This window comes from Orbicella franksi, chromosome 12 (genome assembly GCF_964199315.1).
Source record: "Orbicella franksi chromosome 12, jaOrbFran1.1, whole genome shotgun sequence".
In the NCBI taxonomy this organism is placed as follows: Eukaryota; Metazoa; Cnidaria; class Anthozoa; order Scleractinia; family Merulinidae; genus Orbicella; species Orbicella franksi.
Window position 1 is genome coordinate 18,761,303 of NC_138156.1, and position 24,743 is coordinate 18,786,045.

General features: G+C 39.3%; 4 protein-coding genes across 4 annotated transcripts; 3 read left to right on the top strand and 1 right to left on the bottom strand.

Moving 5' to 3' along the window:
- LOC145464165 (D-amino-acid oxidase-like) lies at nt 1–2,425 on the bottom strand. The gene is made up of 6 exons (XM_081447974.1): nt 2,375–2,425; nt 2,003–2,085; nt 1,408–1,657; nt 1,173–1,263; nt 746–1,000; nt 1–617 (listed from the first exon to the last, which is right to left on the bottom strand). The coding sequence occupies exons 1-6, from the start codon at nt 2,420–2,422 to the stop codon at nt 142–144; spliced, it is 1,203 nt and encodes a 400-aa protein (XP_081304100.1). The 5' UTR covers nt 2,423–2,425; the 3' UTR covers nt 1–141.
- A 2,725-nt stretch (nt 2,426–5,150) lies between these two features.
- On the top strand, nt 5,151–7,258 carry LOC145462275 (uncharacterized). Its single transcript, XM_081445778.1, has 4 exons — nt 5,151–5,204; nt 5,557–6,136; nt 6,295–6,549; nt 6,697–7,258. Exons 1-4 carry the CDS (start codon nt 5,151–5,153, stop codon nt 7,170–7,172), a joined length of 1,365 nt encoding a protein of 454 aa, XP_081301904.1. The 3' UTR covers nt 7,173–7,258.
- Nucleotides 7,259–13,713: 6,455 nt separating this feature from the next.
- LOC145464050 (D-amino-acid oxidase-like) lies at nt 13,714–16,259 on the top strand. The gene is made up of 6 exons (XM_081447867.1): nt 13,714–13,805; nt 14,138–14,220; nt 14,576–14,825; nt 14,976–15,066; nt 15,246–15,500; nt 15,632–16,259. Exons 1-6 carry the CDS (start codon nt 13,758–13,760, stop codon nt 16,105–16,107), a joined length of 1,203 nt encoding a protein of 400 aa, XP_081303993.1. The 5' UTR covers nt 13,714–13,757; the 3' UTR covers nt 16,108–16,259.
- Nucleotides 16,260–19,979: 3,720 nt separating this feature from the next.
- On the top strand, nt 19,980–24,046 carry LOC145462276 (D-amino-acid oxidase-like). The gene is made up of 5 exons (XM_081445779.1): nt 19,980–20,033; nt 20,863–21,222; nt 21,630–21,720; nt 21,860–22,114; nt 23,165–24,046. Exons 1-5 carry the CDS (start codon nt 19,980–19,982, stop codon nt 23,638–23,640), a joined length of 1,236 nt encoding a protein of 411 aa, XP_081301905.1. The 3' UTR covers nt 23,641–24,046.
- Nucleotides 24,047–24,743: the final 697 nt, after the last annotated feature.

The window sequence follows — 24,743 nt, forward strand, 5'->3', positions numbered from 1 at the left end:
GTTAGACGATCAATGTTACAAAGCATTTGATATCCAATCAACCTTGTTTCTTTACAAAATAATTGGAAGCCCATTGATCGAGACTAAAAGAAATTTGCTTCAGTGAGGGAGACTTTTTCAGGAATTAAGCCTGGCAAATGTTCAAAGCTTAGAAAGATAAATCTGTGGCCTTTTAAGAACACGATCCACCATGGCGCTAGCTTCTATAGCACAGCCCCACGAGAAAGTCACGCCCGAGCCTCCATGTCCATAGTTGTGCAGAACAGAAGGACACACTGGATCCCACTCCAACCGAACGTTGCCTTTACGAGCAGGCCGCAGTCCCACCAACACTTCCTCTACGTCCTTGTCTCCATAGTTACGGAGGGGAGGATAGAACTCCTTGACTTTCTCGAACATTCTTCTGATTGGTGGATAATCGAGCGTGAGATTTCTGTCCCATTGGTTGGGTTGTACCATGCCACCCAGCCACAGTTTGTCGTCACCTCTTGGTAAGATGAAGACGAAGCTTTGTCCTTCTGATTTGGACTCGTCAATGTCTTCTATCAGAGAGATGCACATGGAGTGGTTGAGCTTAGGCATCAAACTTCCATCATTCTTCACCTTGAGAATCACACCTGTTATAAGATATACAACAGCGTGATTAGAACACCGTTACATTTCAAAACTTAATGCACCATATGTAACGCAAAATAGAAATGTTTGCTTGGTCATCAGTTGTTAAATAAATAAACGAGTTATTTACCTCTCAGAGGGTAGACATCTTCATCTCCTGCCAGTTCTTTGGCGCTGAGTCCAGAGCAATTGAAGATCAGCTGTGCTTTGTATTTCCTTTTCAAGTCCTCTGCCTGATCTCTCAACAGTCCGCGAATTTCATCGTGTACAAAGCGACAGCCCTTGTCACGACACTGTTTGTAAAGCCACTGCATGTAGGTGACTGTGTCAACCATGGGAGCCATGTGTTGGTACGCATCCACTACACCCGTGTCCGTGTTCACAGCTAAAGGAAAGATCAAAGTAAAAAAAACTAGTTTAGTCAGATAGTAATTAACTAAATGAATTCTATAACATCAACAACTTTCACAAGGTTGGAACTTTCAATTACGGAATTACGTTCAAGGAAACAGAGAAACTTGACTTTTTCAAATAAAAACAAAAGTTGTCAAACTCACCAGTTTCTTCAATGAGTTTGGCGTCATGGCGGAATCCTGGCAAGTGGCATAGTTCGTTCATCTTTTCCAACTGTGTAGGAAGATCATTGACCTGAGAGAGAAGCCGGTAATATTATAAATACTTCCGTTCAGTGTTTTAATTAAGCAGGAAAGTCATCACCCGTTTAGAATCCGTGACAACAGATTGTACTGCGCTGATTCAAGTTAAAATGGGTCTTGCGAAATCGACGTTTACCTTTTCCTTGAAGTAGAAGACAGATTGTCTCAGGTAGGCTCCAGTTTCCTTTGGATTCATGGCCAACTCCATGAACTTGCCATAGCTGTCCATGCACCAAACCTTGGACCTCTCCAGTGACTTCTCGTCTGTGTGTCGTCCACACACTGCCGGAGGCCATTCCCACAGAGCGCCGGCGATCTCGGAGGTGATGCGTTTACCAGAGGCGACTGGTAAAGCGTACTCTTTTGCTACAACAGTGACTTTATACCTGAGAAAAAGAGGAATAAAAAAAATGAATTCTTTGATCTTCAAATGACTGCTTTGTGTTTAATTTACCGTTCTATTGCTTTTGAATTTTCTTATCTTAGCTCTATTTGTTCCTATGGCAGTAATTGCCTTTCGAGGACACGTTTCTCATTACAAAATCACCCTTTTAAAACTTCCCGTTGTTCCGGGAACTTTTTTTTTTGTTAAGTCACGTCAAGGAAAAACTGAATTAGTGGCGAATTTTCCTGTTAGTTGGCAGAGTTGTTTGATAACGAATCGAATTGTGTTCTACATAAACTAGCTAAAGATAAGTATTAGCTTTGGTTTTAGCGGAAAATCAACTTACCCTTTATTCAACAACTGCAGGGCACTGGTCATTCCAACCACTCCGCCGCCAATAATCAGCACACGAGGAGCTTTCTGAGGGCTCTAGAAAACGGTAAAACAATTAACGTTTTTGTTTCTACTTTTTACAAATTTCCTTTTAATAATCAAAATCCGACGAAAAAATTCTTTTCTTTTCTCTCGTCATCTTTCATATCTAAGGGAGTGTGGACTTACTTTAATCTTGGCTAAGTTGATAAACTACATTTATTTTTGGTTTAGACATGATATTATACAGTTCGGTATTTTGCAAAACGAGGTCTTTAAAAGAAAAACTTGAGATCTCTTCACTGAAATTATTCCCAACTCTATCTTTCATGTGAAAAATTCTAACCTTGAGTGTTTTGGAGTTATCCATGGTTGTGGTAAACTGCAAAGCCATGTTTTCTGAGTCTTCTCGATTCCTTGTCAGGATGATCTCTTGATTTTGTCTTCTCGAGTCTTCGAGGTGATTTGTTCTACTTTAGCAATACGCTCCGTATTTATAACAGTGTGATACGGGTAGGTATTCAAAATTCGGAAGTTCAACAATACAAATACCTCCCAAAGCGTGACGTCAAATATTCCTACTTGCATAATGACGAAGCAACCTATTACACGTTGTCACAAAACAAACCAATTGCGTTTGTCACGTTCTCGAAAAGCTAAAATATTATTAGCCTTTTGTTCTTAGGTTGCTGGGTGCGACAGCCTAAATTGATGTATTACACTCTAGTCATAAATGACTCCTTTTCACAGGATTCTTGTCAATAACAGACCATACATAGCTACTCTTGCATGCATGAAACATACTTTCCAGGGATCAAAACAGAGTAGCATGCAGGAAACATGCTTTCCAATGATCAAAACAAGTGTTACACAATGTAAAACTCTTTTTATATATTCACCTAGTCATTTTACTCCGACGAAGGCAAACAGAACGTAGCCGGAAATTTAGTTTTTATACTTTTCCGTCATTTTTAGGTCAGATCCAACATTTTTTATTGCTTTCTAATTCTTCGCTCGTATGCGTGATATAGAGTCTGACTTAGCATTTCATTGATTCGCTCAATCGACACTCAGAGTTAAATAATTGATTGACAGCTATTACATTTTTCCTTCCTCCAGGAATTAGGCGTGTTTAAAACATGAAATTGCAAAATGACGAAGGCACTACGGTTAGCTTACATAGTACTCCGGTTAGCCTAAATTATCACTGACACAAAAGTTCTAGCTGTCAACAATTGTAAGAGTTAACCCTTGCGGACACCCGTATTCCTCACTGACCCTTACTCGTAGTGCCTTTGCTCTATTCCGTCATTTTGTGTTTTAAACACGTCTGTTAGAAATTGGGGAGTCGTGCGTGATGTTCCATCGTTCTGTGTCAAACTCCATGACGACCGCGTGCCTAGCAACACATGACGTTGTCACACAACATGTCGGTCACGTATGACACTTGACCGTTCTTTGAGTTCGACGATGAATTCCAGTTTGCAAGTTTTTGCTTTTTGTGTTTCTCGTGTAGCTTTGTATTTGAATCGGATAAAATTCACGAAATTCGTTCGCCGGGGGCATAAAATTAATTTGAAAATTCGTGCAATATTTCTCATTTATTGACGATACGTGTCGATGGATTTCCTGTCGTCGTTCTTTTAAAACGTCTTCAATTTTACTTCAATTAAGGTCACATTATTTAAGAATGAATAGGGAATTAATTCCAGGTAATTCATATGACACAGAAAAATTCTTAAGGAATGGTTTATGATTCATTTATGATAAAATGTTCATTCGAAGGCAAAATTAGCTAAAATTACCATTTTCTCAAAGCGGAACATTGACGTCACACCATATTAGTTTCGGATTACTCAGCAAGCGTGAAGTCAAGTGTATCCTGAAATGAAAGAGACACATGTCCGAGCATTTTACAATCTTTTGTGTGTTTTTGTCTCACAATTTTGGAGTTGTTCAGTAGAGGTTTTCAATGACTGCAATTCTGAATAATATTTAATAATGACTTGAGAGTTCCGAAAATCATTACAGAAGTCCTTATTTGTTTTAGTAGGGACCAACTGTGCAGCCAGGCCACTATTTTGTAACTTATTAGTCATACTAGTGTAATGGGATGAATGAATGAGCTTCTCTATGAAATTACGCAAGTAAACGGTTCAAAAGTGTTTCATTTGTTCAACAGAAAACTAAAACCGTTCTGTCATGCCGAAATGCAAGGTCACGCTTCAAACCGGAAACTGACCTAAGTAAAAAAGGAAACTGCTGTTGCCATAGAACTGGGAAGAATTCGAACACTTATGATCAATCACGTAGTTGAGAACTATTTTTTGTCTTTTCTTTTTTTCAACTGAAAGTTTTCTCAGTCCAAAATGTAAAAAGTCCAAGTCTTCGCTAGAACAGGCCTAGATATGCCAGGACCTTTACGTTGAGAGCCAAAACCGCACGGATAAAGGTGAAAGGCACCATAATGCTTCGTGACCTAGCACCCAGTAGATCATTCTAAGGTCAATAGCCCATTATAATGTTAACCTACTCATTGGCCATTATTAATTACTTAATTAAATTGCTGTTTCATGTTTGGGTCAGTTTTTAAAATAAAACTAATGATGTAAAATTGTAATTTACGTTTTCAATTTATATATTTAGTTTATATTTTGCGACGGTTTTAAAACAATATATTGGGACTACGTGAAAGCGCCATGAGGCTAACTTAAAATTCTCTGAATAAAAGGAAATAAAAATTAAAACTAATAGATCTGGCATTCTAGGAAACAAATAGGAGAAGTATTGAGAAGTATTAGTGTACGTGGTCAACCTTGGTGGTTCGTTAATGGCCTTCATAAGATGCATAAGAATTGAGTCCATTGTTTCATTCACCGGAATCCTGCGTCAGCATTCTTTAGATATGACATTCTCGATACTCGATCGACAGAGAACGAGTGACGTACGAGGTGCACGTAGTGATTCATCACACAATTTTCTGTTGCGAGGGTCACGTAACAGTTTTAGCCACCCACTGTATAAATTCAGGGACGAAAACGTCCCAGATCAGTTGTGAACTAACCAGCAGTTAGAGGGCAAGTCTAGAAATATCTTGAGGAAGAAGAAAGAAGAAACCTACAATGCCTGTGCAAATTCATGAGACGGGATTTCCATCTTATTCACGCTCCACCAAGGTATCCGAACTTTTGTTATCTTAAAACTCAACTCAGCTCGGAACTAAAGTAAATTGGGCCAGATTTTTTTTATTGAGCTGGTAATATCAAAAGAATTTTTGAAGAGTTTTTTCAAGTTCTGTTTTTCAGTACATTAGTAAGAATTTCAGATTGCGGGACAAAGTGTAGTTAATACCATTAACAAAATATGATTTTCTGAGAGAAACCCATTTCCTTATTACTTATATATCGATTCGTACATTGTAGATCAGGTTTCAGCTAAAAAAAAAAAAAAGTAAAGTCAACAATTTTGTCCAAGCACAATTTTATTCAATATGGCTATCGCTAAATTCCATCTCGTTCTCACTTTTAGAAATCATCCCGCGCTCCACGCGTGTTGGTGATAGGTGGCGGAGTTGTAGGTATGACGTCAGCATTACAGCTTCTGCAGAAAGGATACAAAGTCACCGTTGTAGCAAAAGAGTACGCTTCACCAGTCGCCTCTGGTAAACGCATCACCTCCGAGATCGCCGGCGCTCTGTGGGAATGGCCTCCGGCAGTGTGTGGACGACACACAGACGAGAAGTCACTGGAGAGGTCCAAGGTTTGGTGCATGGACAGCTATGGCAAATTCATGGAGTTGGCCATGAATCCAAAGGAAACTGGAGCCTACCTGAGACAATCTGTCTTCTACTTCAAGGAAAAGGTAAATGTCGATTTAACAAGACCCATTTTATTTTATACCAGCTTGCATCTGTTGTTAATTCTCGACGATATCTACAGACTCTTCTGTATTTCCTGCCCGACTGAACTATTGAACTACACGACTGAGATATTAACAACATTGCTGTTGCCTTGTCAGGTCAATGATCTTCCTACACAGCTGGAAAAGATGGACGAATTATGTCACCTGCCAGGATTCCGCCATGACGCTAAACTCATTGAAGAAACTGGTGAGTTTGACAAGACTTTTCCCTTGAATATTTAAAATTAAACAATTTTAAGAATTCCCTCTTTCGCACGGTTCTCGTTGAACTTGTTTTCCTTAGTTGTTTGTTTGTTGGTGAAGTAAATTGATTTTCTGACAAATTTAAATTTATCTTTCCATCAGCTGTGAACACAGACACGGGTGTAGTGGACGCGTACCAACACATGGCTCCCATGGTTGACACAGTCACCTACATGCAGTGGCTTTACAAACAGTGTCGTGACAAGGGCTGTCGATTTGTACACGATGAAATTCACGGACTGTTGAGAGATCAGGCAGAGGACTTGAAAAGGAAATACAAAGCACAGCTGATCTTCAATTGCTCTGGACTCAGCGCCAAAGAACTGGCAGGAGATGAAGATGTCTACCCTTTGAGAGGTAAAAAACTCCTTTATTTAACTACCGACACTGTACCGATGACCAAGTGAATAGTATGCGTTATGTATGATGTCTTACCGGGAGTATAAATGAAACGTTTTGAAATTGAACTGTGTTCTAATCATGCGGTTGTATTTCTTATAACAGGTGTGATTCTTAAGGTGAAGAATGATGGGAGTTTGATGCCTAAACTCAACCACTCCATGTGCATCTCTCTGATAGAAGACATTGACGAGTCCAAATCAGATGGACAAAGCTTCGTGTTCATCTTACCAAGAGGTGACGACAAACTATGGCTGGGTGGCATGGTACAACCCAACCAATGGGACAGAAATCTCACGCTCGATTATCCACCAATCAGAAGAATGTTCGAGAAAGTCAAGGAGTTCTATCCTCCCCTCCGTAACTATGGAGACAAGGACGTAGAGGAAGTGTTGGTGGGACTGCGGCCTGCTCGTAAAGGCAACGTTCGGTTGGAGTGGGATCCAGTGTGTCCTTCTGTTCTGCACAACTATGGACATGGAGGCTCGGGCGTGACTTTCTCGTGGGGCTGTGCTATAGAAGCTAGCGCCATGGTGGATCGTGTTCTTAAAAGGCCACAGATTTATCTCTCTAAGCTTTGAACATTTGTCAGGCTTAATTCGTCAATATTAATTGACCTATACAGAAAGTCTCGTTCCGTGAAGCAAATTTCGAGTAGTCTCGATCAATGAATCAATGAATCGAATGCTTTGTAACATTGATCATTTAACATCCACAATGTGGGTTGGTTACGAGTTGATTTGGAAACGTTATTTCACAAAAGAGATTTCATTGTCTGTATTTATTATTTATTTTTATCTATAATGAAAATTGATAATTTTGTAAATATAATACATATTAATAAGTGAATACTTAATAAAAAATATTGGAGTTTTATTGAAAGTTTGCTTAATTTTAGTGAATGATCGTTCACGGGAGGAGATATAGACAGAACTCGAGGTTCATAAACAAGTTTTTTCAGCAGTTTTACCCCATGTCTCAACTAATCATGCTCCAACTGTGCTTCGTGTCAAGTTTAAATTCTTGAATCCATCCTTAACTTTCCGTCAAGTTTAAGCCCTATACATCAACTTAACTTTTCCTCAATAAGCGATTTCTGTGATTTCATCCAACATCGTCACTGGATTGCCGAATCAGGGAATTATGAATCACATCGATCATACTCCGCAAAAGCACGTAATATATAGTGTAAACAGGTCTATAAGCGAAGGTCCTGTGCTGTCGTTCACTCGCCGATTTACCGGCCTCGCATTATTCACGAAAAATCAGAATAGAAATTAATTCCTAGTGACACACGAGACAGAAAGGAAAGAGTTTCTCGGGGAATGATCTAGACTTTCAATATTCAGTTACTAACGCCGGAATTATCATTTTGTGTTGACACACTATCAAGTTTGACGTGATAGTCATTCGTCGGGAGGCAAGTTTACAGTGGCTTTGCACTATAATGAGGTCAGAGCTTGTAAGGCCTATTCTGGCCGAGACTTACTCGTGACATTTTGGATTTTAGAACATTTGCAGTGAGATGAAAAAGAAAAAAGAAAATATAAAGTTCTCAAACGTACGTGATTGTAATGTTAGTACAATGCTGTAAGATTACGTAACGTGTTTATTTCAACTCCCTGGCAACGGCTGTATTTGCCGATTTCCCCTTTCACTTAATAGTTTCCGGGTGTTGAGGAGTGTGCGAGGTCGATTAAAACCTTCTAACATGATTTAATTCAACATGTGACTTGTCTATATACTGAAAATCGCTGGTACAACCACTTTCTCATATCGGTTCACCAATTTCTCATTGCAAAAGTACACTACATACACCCCTGTTAGAAACTGTCGCATGTTGACTGCTGCAGTATTCCTTACAATGCCATGACGTTTTAATATTTCCTTTCAATAGAGTTTTGGATTGTTATGTAAAGCTGTATTTAACACGTACTTTAATGATGTTCCGGAGGTAAATATCTTCACCATATATGGTAAATGTTAAAAAATGATTCGTTAAAAACCAAAATAGGAAAAACATTTTGTTCACCATTTTGAAAATAACGTCACCATATTAAACCTGTATGTAATTTATTTGAAAGGCTGACTCACGCGCGATTATAATAGCCTCCTAGTGTCAGGAAAGAATCAATTTGGGTAGCTTGATTATCAGGCTTTTCTTACTCGCGGGGTAGGAGGAGGAAACAGCCGGCAAAGAAAAGGCCTTTCTCCAGTCTGCAACTCCCCATACCCCTACCCTCTTGCTAAGACAGGCCTGATACTCCGGTTGCAATTTGGGTGGCAATTAATTTTAATACTTACTACAACTTATTGGCTTTTAAGAGAGTAAGCGTGTGTACATTACTTCAAGGTGTGTGCGGCTTTAAATTGCCAGATTACTTCTCTACCGTACATAAGGCCTGTATGTTCTCCATACACGGCTCACTGTTACGGATTATCTTTTTCTTCAATTAAAACAACTTTTATAAAGAATGGTTGAGATTGCCAGATGATTTTTATGATCTACAACTCAATTATATCTCCTTTAGGTAAGGTAAAACAGAATCCCTTAATTTCCTCAGGCTCCCTCCAATTCAAACTGGTGGGTCCTCTGTGAACACATGTATTGTATGAGTTTGATGGCGACTTCTTAGAGACAGAACCAAACAAACATTCAAAAAATGCTATGTCATATTTCACAAGCAACAGTATTCTTTACCTCACGACATGACTGTCACTGTCTTGGCGTGACGTCCAATTGTTCTGCCATTAGGAGTAGGGGTTAGGATCCATAATAACCAAAACAAAAGATCAAATCCCATAGAAACTTATGCTGGCTGGTGAATTAGCTGCAAATAATTTATATCTTAGTTCGTTCTTCCATAATAACTTAGTGGGTATATGGTGGAGAAATCGGAGAAATTTTAAAGATGTTAGAAGGGAGACAGGAAACCCCTGGACACGTATCGTCAATCAAACACAAATGTTACACGCAAGACGTGAACACATATTTTTGGTTGAAATTCAAGGCTGCCCGAGGTACACAAAAACGAACGAGACTTGGAAACTGGCCATTTTATAACTTTTTTTCGTTATCGAACTCCTGGTGTAGCTGTTAATTTGTTGGCTAAAACATATTACGTGAGTGATGTGTTTTGTGACAAAGTGTCGTGCCCGTCATGGAATTTGACGTCAGAGAACGTCACGCCTTTGCAGCGTTATCATGGCCACTGGGTGTCCAAGGATAAAATGCTCCGTCAATTCTAAATCACGTATGCAGCAAATAAAAAATAAATATTTTGCTATCCAGAGTGACCATTGTGAAAACATTTTAAAAGAAAAATGTTTCATACATGCATGAGCAATTTTGTATGGTCTGTCGTCTGGAAAAGACATAAGGTTGCGTTTACGAATGCTTTAACACAGTAGATGTGTCTTGTAATTACCAAATGATTTGTAAATATTGCTGAGATTCATCAGTTACCCTCAATTATTAATAACTAATAGAAAATATGTAATGTTGTAAATAAATTATATATTTTGAATGAGTGAATATTTATTAAAAATTATTGGAGTTTTATTAAAAGTGTGCTTAATGTATAGGCAGAACTCGAGGGACAAAGACAACTCTTTTCAAACATCCTCGACGTATGTCAGTATGCAAATTACGCAAGGTGATAGGGCGAGAAATTTATCAGAGATCTCTCCAGTGCCTTGTTTCGGCGGCGTTTCATGTACAAGGTAGGTTTGGTGTTATCAGCAGGTATTCAGTCATGAGCGTGCGTTGGGTAAAAGGTGATAAATAACAAGGAAGATGCCCCGAGTTTGCCATAATCCTCTCGTATCCAACAAGTGCGAATGGAATAATGACTGTCAAAATTCCTTTTTTGATTGGATGTTGCGGATATTTTAACTAACTAAATAGTTGTATTCGGCTTTAAAGTCGTTTTAAACAAAGCTGGTGCTTTAAAGTTTAAATTCTTGAATTGATACTTAACAGATCTATATATGTACGTTGTAAAATCTGCGATATTATGATATCCTACATCGTCGCTGGATTCAATCAAGAAATTATTAATCACATCTATATCAAACCGCAAAAACACGTAAAAATAGTTTAAACGGTCTAAAAGCAAAGGCTGAACATTCTTTTCACTCGCCGATTTACACGATTTTCGAAGAAGTGAATAGAAATTAAGTACTGGTGCTACACGATCCTGAAAACGTTTCACAGAGAATGATCTAAGCTATATTTAATAACGCCGATATTATCAATTTGTGTTTACACTGACAACATAAAGTTTGACGTCATCGCCCTGCAAGCCTGAAAGCGTAGCATTCCTTCGTGATCGGGAGATAAAGAATAAGAACAATATAATACTGTTTTGATATTGGCCTTACGCTATGATAAGGCCAAAGCTTCTTGCTTTTTCTTGGTTAAGGTCTGTTCCGGGTGACACTTGAACCGAATGTGGCATTTTGGATTTTACAACATTTTCAGTAAAAAAGGAAAGAAAATATAAACTCTGAAATGTATGTGATTGTTAGTACAAGGCTGTAACATTACAAATTAACGGGGTTTAAATTTGTTACAAATTCCATGGCAACTACCTTATTTGCCGACTTCCCCTTCCACTAATAACAGTTTCCTGGTTTCGAAAAGGGTGGGAGGCAAAGCGTGACCTCCCAACATGATTTCAACATGACTTGTCAATATCTTGAATATCCCTTGCACTCTTCTTATTATAAAAGGATCTAAAAGAACAATATGTAATTCTTCGTTAGAAACTGACGCTAATCGGGCAAGCAGCTAAGTGAATTGAATTCTTTGCAGTGTCGTGACGTTTTAATATTTCATTTCAGTAGATTTCAGGATTGTTATGTGAGGTCTTTTAAACACCTACTTTAATCTACAAGTATCTTTACCATGAAGTCATGAAGTAGTACAAACTCACAACACCTCTGCGCTCACGTTTGAAAGTTTGTAGCATCAAAAAAGATGAAACGGCATCCCTTAACGCTTTCCTACTCCTCGGTCAACCCTCGTCACCCCCACAAGACCTAAATAGAGGGGAGTGAATAGGTTTTCGGATCGACAGATTTGGCCTTAAAAAGTCCACGGATTGTGGATTTTTGCGGTAAATCGAGCGGATTCGCGGATTTTTTAATTTAAAACACAGTGGATCGTGGATCAGCTGTGAATTTTGGCGCGGATTCCGGGTTGTGCCTGTCTTGATGTTCAAATCTTGGGGCTTAAACGAAATTTGGATCATAGATCTTTCTTCAGCCTTGGTCGGTATGTTAATGAGTTCATCCAAATTATTTCTTTTTTCAAACGAAGCTCATTTAAACTCAGGTGTGAGACTGTTATTGGAATTGTACCGTGTTATAGTCATCAAGCATGTTGCCTTACTATTTGTGCGAAATTAACAATGGCATTCACATTTACCAGTTTACATTTGAACTTTTACACTTCTGTTTCCGGATGTGGTTGTGGTTTCGGATTTGAACAAAAATATCGGCGGATCGACGGATTTGGCGGAAAAAACGTACGGATTGGCGGATTTGCATACCCCTATTCACTCCCCTCTAAATAAATCACACAGGACATCAAAAACACTGAAATTTATCTGTTAATAATACTCAGAATTTAAACCGGTGAGGTTCTCTCTTGCGTACTAACTGTAAACTTGGTTTGATGGCGACCTCGAGCCAGACAAAACATGCAAAATGCTATGTCATATCTCAGAAGCAAGCGTTCCTTGACACTTCCTTCCACTCGACATGACTGTCACTGTCTGGCGTGACGTCAAACCTGCTCTGACATCTTGTACAGAAAATGTTAATTTCGGAGTACTGCTTAGGGATCAATGATAACAATAAGAAGAAAAATCCTATAGAAGCTGATATTGGCTCGCCCATCAGCAGTAATTAATTTATATTTGGATACTTTCTTTGATAACTTATTGTTGAAATGCTGGGGGAAATCAGAGAAATTAAATATTGGAACGAGGCAGGAAATCACCGGACACGTATCGACAATCAATCGGAAATCAGTACACAAATGTTAAATTTCGTAAAAAGTGAGCATATTATTGTCATTATTTGGTTGAAATTGAAGACTGCGCGAGGTACAAAAAAGCGGCGAAACTTGTAATACTTGTAAAGTGACCATTTTTGCAACTTCTTTTTTTGGTTCGTAGTGTTGGGGTAGCTGTAAATATTTGATGTGGTACCGGTTGAAAAAGTAATACGTGAGGGATATCTGTTGTGTAACAAGATTATGTGATGCCACCGTGGGTAGTCATGGAGTTGGACGTTAGAGAACGTCACGCCTTTCCAGCGTTATCTTGGTTTAGTAGACCAGGACACTGGGTGTCGATTGAATGAATCCATAAAATGCGCGGTGGCCTCATGGTTAGTGCGCTCGTCTCCGGATCGAGCGGTCCGGATTCGAGCCCTGACCGGGGGGCATTGTTTTGTAGTCTTGGGCAAGACACTTTACTCTCACAGTGCCTCTCTCCACCCAGGTGTATAAATGGGTACCGGCGAACTTAATGCTGGGGGTAACCCTGCGATGGACTAGCATCCCATCCAGGGGGGAGTAGAAATACTCCTAGTCGCTTCATGCTACAGAAACCGGGATAAGCTCCGGCCTGATGGGCCACTTGGCTCGTATGCAGACTCTACCTTAAAAATTCTATGTGAAATCTAAATCACGTATGGAGCAAATAACAAACGATTTTGTCATCATAGTGACCATTGTGAAAACATTTCCAAATGTAACAGCAGTCCATGCATTCCTTTGTATGGTCTGTTATTCAAAAGGTTATTTTAGACCTGCGTGCAATACAGACAATGTCTGGGTATTGAGGCTTTCTCACCCAGCAACCTGAAGACAAAGGCTTTTAAATAATGTATTGGCTTTGCGAGAACGTGACAAACACAATTGGTCCGTTTGGTGACAAAGTGTACAAAGTGCTTTGTCATGCATTCAGACGCAAATTGACGTCACGCCTTGAGAAGGACTTGCATTGTTTAACTTCCGAATTTTGAATACCTACCCGTATAGCATCGCTATAAAATACGGAGTGTAATGCCAAAGTAGTTCAAATCACCTCGAAGACTCGAGAAGACAGAATCAAGAGATCATCCTGACAAGGAATCGAGAAGACTCAGAAAACATGGCTTTGCAGTTTACAACAACCATGGACAACTCCAAAAAACTCAAGGTTAGAATTTTTCACATGAAAGATAGAGTTGGGAACAATTTCAGTGAAGAGATCTCAAGTTATTTTCCGTGCACAGAACATTTTAAGACTTGTTTTTACAAAATATCAACTGCGCAATACCATCAGCCTTAAGTTAACCACACCGGTTCATTTTCGTTTATATACGTTTATCAAGTTTCAAAACCAAAAGTCCACATTTCTTTAGGAAATTAAGTGACGAGAGGAAAGAAAATAAGTTGTAAGGATATTGACCGTTCAAAAGAAGTTAGGGTAAGGAAGAGCAGAATACTTTAAGAGTCTAAATCAGTGCAAACGTTTTTTCCGTTATGTAGAGCCCTCAGAAAGCTCCTCGTGTGCTGATTATTGGCGGCGGAGTGGTTGGAATGACCAGTGCCTTACAGTTGCTGAATAAAGGGTAAGTTGATTTTCCGCTAAAAGGTCCTAAAACCAAAGCTAAAACTTATCTTTGTATAGTTTATGTAGAACACAATTCGATTCGTTATCAAACAATTCTGCCGAGTAACAGGAAAATTCGCCACTAATTCAGTTTTTCCTTGACGTGACTTAACAAAAAAAAAAGTTCCCGGAACAACGGGAAGTTTTAAAAGGGTGATTTTGTAATGAGAAACGTGTCCTCGAAAGGCAATTACTGCCATAGGAACAAATAGAGCTAAGATAAGAAAATTCAAAAGCAATAGAACGGTAAATTAAACACAAAGCAGTCATTTGAAGATCAAAGAATTCATTTTTTTTATTCCTCTTTTTCTCAGGTATAAAGTCACTGTTGTAGCAAAAGAGTACGCTTCACCAGTCGCCTCTGGTAAACGCATCACCTCCGAGATCGCCGGCGCTCTGTGGGAATGGCCTCCGGCAGTGTGTGGACGACACACAGACGAGAAGTCACTGGAGAGGTCCAAGGTTTGGTGCATGGACAGCTATGGCAAGTTCATGGAGTTAGCCATGAATCCAAAGGAAACTGGAGCCTACCTGAGACAATCTGTCTTCTACTTCAAGGAAAAGGTAAATGTCGATTTCGCAAGACCCATTTTAATTTGAATCAGCGCAGTGCATTCTGTTGTCACGGATTCTAAACGATATCTACAGGAGAGTCTTTCCTGCTTAATCACAACACTGAACAGAATATTTACAATCTTACTCTTTCTCTCTCAGGTCAATGATCTTCCTACACAGTTGGAAAAGATGGACGAATTATGTCACTTGCCAGGATTCCGCCATGACGCTAAACTCATTGAAGAAACTGGTAAGTTTGACAACTTTTGTTTTTATTTGAAAAAGTCCAGTTTCTCTGTTTCCTTGAACGTAATTCCGTAATTGAAAGTTCCAACCTTGTGAAAGTTGTTGATGTTATAGAATTCATTTAGTTAATTACTATCCGGCTAAACTAGTTTTTTTTTTTTTTTCCTTTGATCTTTCCTTCAGCTGTGAACACAGACACGGGTGTAGTGGATGCGTACCAACACATGGCTCCCATGGTTGACACAGTCACCTACATGCAGTGGCTTTACAAACAGTGTCGTGACAAGGGCTGTCGCTTTGTACACGATGAAATTCACGGACTGTTGAGAGATCAGGCAGAAGACCTGAAAAGAAAATACAAAGCTCAGCTGATCTTCAATTGCTCTGGACTAAGCGCCAAAGAACTGGCAGGGGATGAAGATGTCTACCCTTTGAGAGGTAAATAACTTCTTTATTTATTTAACTACCGTGAATAGTATGCGTTATTTATGGTGTCTTACCGGGAGTATAAATGAAACGTTTTGAAATGGAACTGTGTTCTAATCGTGCGGTTGTATTTCTTATAACAGGTGTGATTCTTAAGGTCAAGAATGATGGAAGTTTGATGCCTAAACTCAACCACTCCATGTGCATCTCTCTGATAGAAGACATTGACGAGTCCAAATCAGAAGGACAAAGCTTCGTCTTCATCTTACCAAGAGGTGACGACAAACTGTGGCTGGGTGGCATGGTACAACCCAACCAATGGGACAGAAATCTCACGCTCGATTATCCACCAATCAGAGGAATGTTCGAGAAAGTCAAAGAGTTCTATCCTCCCCTTCGTAACTATGGAGACAAGGACGTAGAGGAAGTGTTGGTGGGACTGCGGCCCGCTCGTAAAGGCAACGTTCGGCTGGAGTGGGATCCAGTGTGTCCTTCTGTTCTACACAACTATGGACATGGAGGCTCGGGTGTGACTTTCTCGTGGGGCTGTGCTATAGAAGCTAGCGCCATGGTGGATCTTGTTCTTAGAAGACCACAGATTTATCTTTCTAAGCTTTGAACGTTTGCGGGAGTGTACTTTGTTATTATTTACATTGGTTGAAGTTATCGGTGGTGTTTAGTGAATCAACATTTTGTTCTCGATTGATGTACTTCCAGTGACGTCGTGTTGTTCTGAAAAGATAGGTAAATAACCCATTTATATTGTAGATGCTTTTTCTATATAATGAACGCGTTTTTTAACGGCAAATGTTATTTTTCTTATTTATTAATTACAAAAGAGCATAAAACATTTTGTAAATATAATATATAATAATGAGTGATTATTTAATAAAAATTATTTGAGTTGAATTAAAGCCCTGAGAAGTATTTGTCAGTCTAAGAGGGTATAAGGTGCTAAGCCAACAAAATAACCTCTCGGCGACAGATTAGATCATAATAATTAATTAGATGACGAGAGGATCGAGACTATCAACATTTCTTTCTCTTTATTTAGTATTTTTGGGTTCGTTGCGCAATATTTCAGTAAAAGATTTCGTGATTGTTAAAGAGGCTGGAATCTGTGGGTTTCAAAAGTTATTTGTTTCCTAGAGTTTCAGCATTCGTGGGGTTTACTTGTACACGTAACTTAGATTGTCCAGCTTACACTTTTTTTATTAAAAGAATATTGTTTTCTCGGGCCGAGGCTGAATATTCTTATTTTTCTGCCGATTTTAGGCTGAAATTATTCTTGTGAATATTCTTAGATTATAGCGTGTGGCATTTCTGTTTTCGAATGTATTTGGTGTCAGGATGCTGTTAAAGTTTTCTTGGAGCTAGCCTGGAGGCATTAAAGTCTAATATGACGCACGTAACGTCTTGAAGAAATGTTATTAGCATCGAACATACGTCTAGTGCAGTTTTTGTCGGTTCAATTTTGGCTAGTTTTGCCGTTTAGAGAAAGGAAGAATTTTAGATGGTTAGTTTAAAACAGAAAATTGTATTGTGTTTATAAATTTTCAACACACAGAATTATATCCTTTTCAAAATCTCAGTTCGGGTTTATTCTTAAAATATTCTGATCATAAAATTTCGTAAATTTCAGTCTCGACATTCTTATAAAATATATTCTTTTTAAAAGAATGTATGTAATCCCAGATATTCGTTAGGGTCTTGTACTTTATCATGGGTGAAAGGAGGGCAATTGAAAATAGCAAAGAAAAAAGCCAAAAAACAAACAAAATTGATAAAGTTTGGCAAAAAAAATTGTAAAAGGAACGTTTTCGAGAGTTAATACGAATGTACACGTCGTTTGATTCGCTACAAATCAGAAGACCATCGTTGTCATAATGTGCGATTACATTTTACCGCCATTTTTTCTTCACATGCGAGAGTTCACGGAGACCGGAAATGAGAAGTGCGGATTTTATCCAGGCCACGGCACAGTAGTTTTACCTGTTCCATAAGCCGTGATAAAGCTTAAGGGCACTTATTAAATGCAATCTCTTTGATATACTCGTGAGTGAAGTTAATGCTGTTTAGCTGTTGTTAAGTTTGTCTGTTGTCTTCGTCATAAGCCGAGATTTGTTGTAATCTGAGTGATTCGCGTGAAAGAATGTTCAGTCATCACGTTCTCAGAAATGGCACGATTCACAAGAATTGATCGTTGACCCGGCTGTTCCCTACTATACGTCCGGTGTTACATATGGAATCTCAAGCTTTTGTCAGGAAACCGTCATAAAATGTCCGACTTTGCGGTCTAAAAGATTTGTCCACTGTTTCCGTTTGTGATAGTTAAACGAATGTACTTCAAACCAGCCCCGGGCCCAGAGTGACAACTTAGCTCTCGCACTGACCATACGTGGAACACTCTCTCGTAGAAGGTCTTGAAGTTTAGGGGGTTATTTTTGCAGTTGTTTCGTATGAATCCCTCCAGTAAAACGTATTTTATTCTATTATCCGTTTTATTCTCGATACTACGTTCATGAATTCCTGTTCCTTTTATGGGTCTTTTGTCACAAGATTAGTCAGTAATTTTTGAGAATATGAAAGTCACGCGAGCGAATTGAACACAAAGTTTTTTTTTTTTCGTTCTTATTTTCCGCCATTGTATTTGTAACGGAAACCACATTACGAACACGATAAAATTTACGTGCGATGTGGAAGGAAGTTGCTAACCTACTGTCATCTATTCATGATTTCAGAATTACATTTTATTACTACTAGCGGTGGCCTAGCTTCACGAAATCGTCATAAGTCGCTGTTTGTGCTTTATGAAAAGGCTCGATTTCGCACACCGAAACGACAAGAAATCTCTACTGTCTGAACCTGACCAAGTAATCAAGGCACGTGCATACACGTGCTAGGATAATTTGGCAATTTTCCTTTGAAAGCTTTCGAGAAAATTCGTTAACGATAAGAAGGAGGGAAATTCTAAAAGGCCTCGCATGTACTGTATAAAAGTGAAACACAATTCAAAGATGAAATCACAAAAAATATTACTATATCATTGTCACACTGGCACATAAGATAAATTCACTTTACTTAACACAATAACATTTGTCAAGTTCAAAACCTCGTAGACGTCATATTAACATCAATTAATCCAGTTATCGTAATGTGTGTGGATCACGTTTAAAGAGTTTTAAGGAAATAAACGTGTCTAAAATCATCTAAAACTATGTGGTAAGGTTCCGACTGAATGAGTGAGTGCTTTAGAAGATTTCTTTAGTATAACACCCAGTCACGTATTGGAGTATTCACAAAAATTACTGAACAAGCATTTGAAGTATTATTGATAAAACTTCACAAGTGTTCTTTTTAATTAGTTTAAAGTACCTTCAATCAGTGACAAAAAATAAAAAATAAAACGACTTCAGGAAGGTAAAAGATTTTGAAACTCGGATGAGCTTCTCGACTGACTGATTTGATCGGAACAAACTCTAGTATAGCATAGAGCTAGAAAATGTTTACTTTACATATAATAGCTTTCGATTGAAATGAATACAGCGTTGACTTGTTGCCCTGGCATATGCCCCATGACATGGGGGAAATGAAAACTTACATGATTTGTAATTGTAAGAATACTAACCTGTTAAAAACACTCGCTTAGTATTCTAGGTGTGATTTTACATACACGGTTGAGGAAAAAAAATATTCTGAGCCTGTTTCATTTCTTGACTGTTTCTTGGTGTAAAGGAGTATGTCAAAGTATGTCAGACTTTCTATTCGAAGGACAAAATCGAGGTCAGTGAATCGAAGAGAGACGAACCAAATCAGAAATGGCTAGAAGCTCTCTTGATTTTCGGCTGTCACGCATCAACCAGAAATCAGTGATACTGCATAAAGTCATACATCCAACGGTTCACGTTTACTTGACATTTTGTATTTCCATTTCTAACGGAAATGCTATGCCTGGGAGAAACTTTGAAGACTTTTAAAACAATTCGAATAACGACTATATAATCCTGTTATGACGTGGCATTGTTCACGTTTGGGTTATCATTTTCTGATTCATTGCAAACTCAGTGCAAACTTTTGAAGGCTTCCAACGCGAATAATTTACCGCGATAGAAAGTATAGACCAGAACGCGCTGTGAACGCGCTGGGTGAATTTTTTTTTAAAGGACGTGCCCCACTTGAGTTGGTCAAGTTTGGGAGAGGGGGGGGGGGAGATGTAATTAGCCTCCCTAGTAATTAAGCTTCCTGGCGGAACAAATGAACTTGTCAACGCTTCACTGCATCGGTATCAAAAAAGACACAAAACTATGGTTTAGTCGCGTGTAGGAATCCTAGAGGTGGAAGCTCGCACGTTTTTCTTGATTAAAAGCGATATAAATACACTGTAAAAATCATCCGACATCAGTTCAGTGTGAAGTGCAGCAGTCCGTGGACAAGACATCGGCACTTGATTCCAAAACTTTAGACGTTTGGAGAGATAAGCAGGAGTCCAAAATGCCGATGCAAATTCAGGAATCGAAATTGCCAAGCTATTCCCAGACCAAGAAGGTGAAACTACTTTTTCATTCCTCGCTTTTAGAGTTTCTTTTAATTTGCCAGACTTTTTCAATGAATCGTCAAGATTTCTCAGACAACTCATTCTTGTTTCTTTTCAGTCTTTTACCACTTCTTTGAAATTTTTCCAGCTTAGCTAATTGCAAATTACCTTTGAGGCTTCAAGTTGAAAGCAGTTTTGTATCTTAAGAGGACCTGACTAGACCTGTGATTCATGATTCCCCCTCCATGACGTATTTTATTTTTAGCTGTTTGGACAAAAAAAATGCAACTCAAGTTACCAGTAATACCATTTATCCCACAAAATTATCATTAAAACAGCTTTGATTTTAAAATCAATTTGGAATATTGCTCCTTCAAAAAAATAAAAAAAAAATTCAGGTGACGTTTCATATATTGTCAACAGTCTGGTTACTAAGCTACCATGTTTGTACCCCTTGGGGTACTCCCTTATATGGGCTATATAGGTATGTACGGTCCCCCAAAGGGCATGGTTTTCAGCCGTTTTGGTCATAAATAGAGTATCAAATTTTTGGTCAGGTCATAAATAGGGTAGGGAAAATCGCAGATTTTGGTCATAAATAGGATAAGGGTTTTAGGAAGCTAGCCGCACACCCCCACCCAATTTTTCTGGGAGTACCTCCCGGGGGTGTTGTAATAAATACATAGGTTTTATCCTGGAAGGATTGGGAACACCGTTTCGTTTAAAGAAATTCTGTAAATTTTCTCTTTTCAAATGTTTTCAAACTGCTCAGCTATTCTCTGTGTGTCATTATTAGCACCACAAGGTAAAACTAAAATTTAGTATATTTGTGTTTGTTAGAAATCGCCTCGCCGTCCTCGAGTTTTAGTGATCGGTGGCGGAGTTGTAGGTATGACGTCAGCATTACAGCTTCTGCAGAAAGGATACAAAGTCACTGTTGTAGCAAAAGAGTACGCTTCACCAGTCGCCTCTGGTAAATACATCACCTCCGAGATCGCCGGCGCTCTGTGGGAATGGCCTCCGGCAGTGTGTGGACGACACACAGACGAGAAGTCACTGGAGAGGTCCAAGGTTTGGTGCATGGACAGCTATGGCAAGTTCATGGAGTTGGCCATGAATCCAAAGGAAACTGGAGCCTACCTGAGACAATCTGTGTTTTACTTCAAGGAAAAGGTAAACGTCGATTTCAAGCATATGAAAGTGTTATACATTTGTTGTATTATTTAACCTTGTACCTTTAAGTTTTGGCACGTTACCCAAATGACCCAAAATGGACAGGTGCCGCCAAACAGAATATGGTTTTCAGGGTTGTTCGCCATAGTATATAATTTCGCCGTTTTGACAGTGACATACTGCTCAAAGTTAAAAGTAAAGTAAAATCTCTCTTGTCTTGAAAAGGTTGTGATGTTTGTCCTCTTAATCAGTGTAGCAATTGAATGCATCTCCATGAAAAAGTCTTTTTCCCCACTGAGAGCGAAGCAGAAGTCAGGGTGTGAGGACATCATTGGCACCACCACACCCGATTTTCCCAGTGGGTTTTACCAAGAATTTTCCCCTTGACTGAAAGGATCTCGATCTTTCTCTATCATTTTGATTTTCTTCTAAAGGTCAAAGATCTTCCCACACAGTTGGAAAAGATGGACGAACTATGTCACTTACCAGGATTCCGCCATGACGCCAAACTCATTGAAGAAACTGGCAAGTCTGATCATTGTTAACTCAAAATCTTTAGCTGTTACATCGACAACTAAGAATCAATTATAAATTTACCGGTTGTGCCTACTGCATTAAAATGCTTTTCTCCCAAATTCCTGATTTAATTTTGTTTCTCCTTCAGCTGTGAACACAGACACGGGTGTAGTGGACGCGTACCAACACATGGCTCCTATGGTGGACACAGTTACCTACATGCAGTGGCTTTACAAACAGTGTCGTGACAAGGGCTGTCGCTTTGTACACGATGAAATTCACGGACTGTTGAGGGATCAGGCAGAAGACTTAAAAAGGAAATACAAAGCACAGCTGATCTTCAATTGCTCTGGACTCAGCGCCAAAGAACTGGCAGGAGATGACGATGTCTATCCTCTGAGAGGTGAATAACTACAATCGAACCTCCTTATATCGGCCACCTTAGGGAAAGGAAAGTGGCCGTGGGGGGGCCGTTATGGGGAGGTAGGGGTGTAATGACACGCGCTTTTTTTTAGGGGTGTAATATTTATTGTAGCATATAAATACGTAACACAATCAAAATTTATCAATAGAACAGAAACTAAACAGAAACAGAGACCGACGACGCGTGGAACGGATCACGTTTCGTAAAATTTTGCATACACCATTCTTAAGTCGTTGATTGACAAGCCGTTGTCGAGGGTGGGTTAAGGACGACGCCTTGCTGGAAAAAATGGATTGATATTTTACCTTTGAATTTCGCAATTATATAGATCTGTTCAGTACGTTGAGTGGTTTAAGACCCTATTCAAACTAAAGATGTAACGTCAGCGATCATGATCAATTCCGGAAAAAAATTCGGATAACTAGCTCTTCAAAATACACAGAAATACACATTTCTTGTTATTGTTTTACAGAGGAAGGTTACGAGATGTATAAAGATTTGTAACGCACATACATAGCCATTGTTTTGCTCATTAAACCTTTTGTTTGGTCACATTGTCTTTGCTGTTGCCGTCGCGGTTTGCCTAAGCTCCCTATTAGGCTGATTTAGCAACAGGACGGGAACGTCAGATGACGACTGCAGGGCGCGCGAAATAACCTGGATTCTGTTCTAATTTGACCATATTTGGGTATTTGTACTGCGCGCGCCGTCGTCAAGTGACGTTCCCATTCTCTTGCTAAATCAGCCTAATTCATTCAGTTGCGACGCGCCCTAGTGGCCGTTGCTGTTGTGGAGAGGTGGCCGTTGTAGAGAGGTTAAAACTAAGAGTGAATGTACGGACCGTCCGCGGGACATAAAGAAGTGGCCGTTATAGAGAGATGGCCGTTAGTAGGGAGGTTCAACTGTATTTCAATTTATGGTTTAGTGCGTTCTGCAGAATCCATGCTTGGTCATGATTTCATTGTTCGGTCTAATTCTTTGGCCCAAGCGTAATGAGTTAACTGTTATATGTGATTTTTTTGTATACAGGTGTAATTGTGAAAGCCAAAAACGATGGAAGTTTGATGCCTAAGCTCAACCACTCCATGTGCATCTCTCTGATAGAAGACATTGACGAGTCCAAATCAGATGGACAAAGCTTTGTGTTTATCTTACCAAGAGGTGACGACAAACTGTGGCTGGGTGGCATGGTACAACCCAACCAATGGGACAGAAATCTCACGCTCGATTATCCACCAATCAGAAGAATGTTCGAGAAAGTCAAGGAGTTCTATCTTCCCCTCCGTAACTATGGAGATAAGGACGTAGAGGAAGTGTTGGTGGGACTGCGGCCCGCTCGTAAAGGCAACGTTCGGCTGGAGTGGGATCCAGTGTGTCCTTCTGTTCTGCACAACTATGGACATGGAGGCTCGGGTGTGACTTTCTCGTGGGGATGTGCTATAGAAGCTAGCGCCATGGTGGATCGTGTTCTTAAAAGGCCACAGATTTATTATTCAAAACTATAATTTGTAATCTCCAGAAGAATGACAGTTCATGCAATGCCACTGTTATTTGAACTGAATACAATGCGAAAATATTTATGGCTCATTAGGAGCTGGAAGCTTAAAGCCGATTCTTTATGACCAAACATAGTATAAGACACAGAAAACAAAAAAAGATCAGGACTCTTTAGGCGTGAAAAGCATAAGGTAGCGTAGTTAGTTGTTTTGTAAATCATCGCCCTGTTAGCAGAAAGTGTTGGAACTACAATTTTTTATAGAGATTATAGAAACAAGTATTAATTATACCACATAACTCAGAGACTGAATCTGAACTAAGCCTATCGTCACAGGGGCATCTATTAAATCCATCAAGACAGAAGGTAAAATAATAGAATCTGACCACTTCAAAACTTAATCGAGTCACGAACTCGTTAACTACAAGTCAGTTGCATCTTACGTCTTTGTAAAGGCATATTGATGTAATATTCCCTATATTTGTTTCTCAGCCACCGTTGCTTTGTTTGAAGCATTGTGAGACAAACTGTTGTCCTAGTTATAGATAGGACCTAGCTTCAAACTCTATTTTTACAGGGGAAACCAGCGTTTGAATTTGTTATCGGCAACAAACTTCTATAACGAAGTTTTGGGTGTCCAGAAAAATTAAAATTCGACGGCGTCGCCTTAGAAAGTTTACGAAAAATATCGATTTTTCAGGAGCAGGCTCTTGAACCACAAAAAATATGTATCCAATATTTTTAAAATTTTTTAATGTTAATAAAAAATTGAACTCAGAATATATTTTGGCTGTACTTGTGGTCTGGAATTTCTGTGGGCCTTCATTCCAAGATGGCGGACCAGTTGCTATTTGGCCATTCCTTGTAGTCAAGTATGCAGTCAACTTTTTCAGCGAAGGCCCAACCGCCCGGTTCTATGATCACACTCGCTTCCCTTCTCTAAGTGTCCCACAGCCCTTCCTTACCGTTGGGGCTGCGCCTACAGGCATTGGGGTCAAACAAGGCTCGGGCTTAAGGCTGCTGAAAGGTTGTAGTGTCGAAGATGCACAACAAACGTTCTTGGACACATTATATTTTCTGTGGGCATTGCCTCCAAACGGGAAATCTGAACGA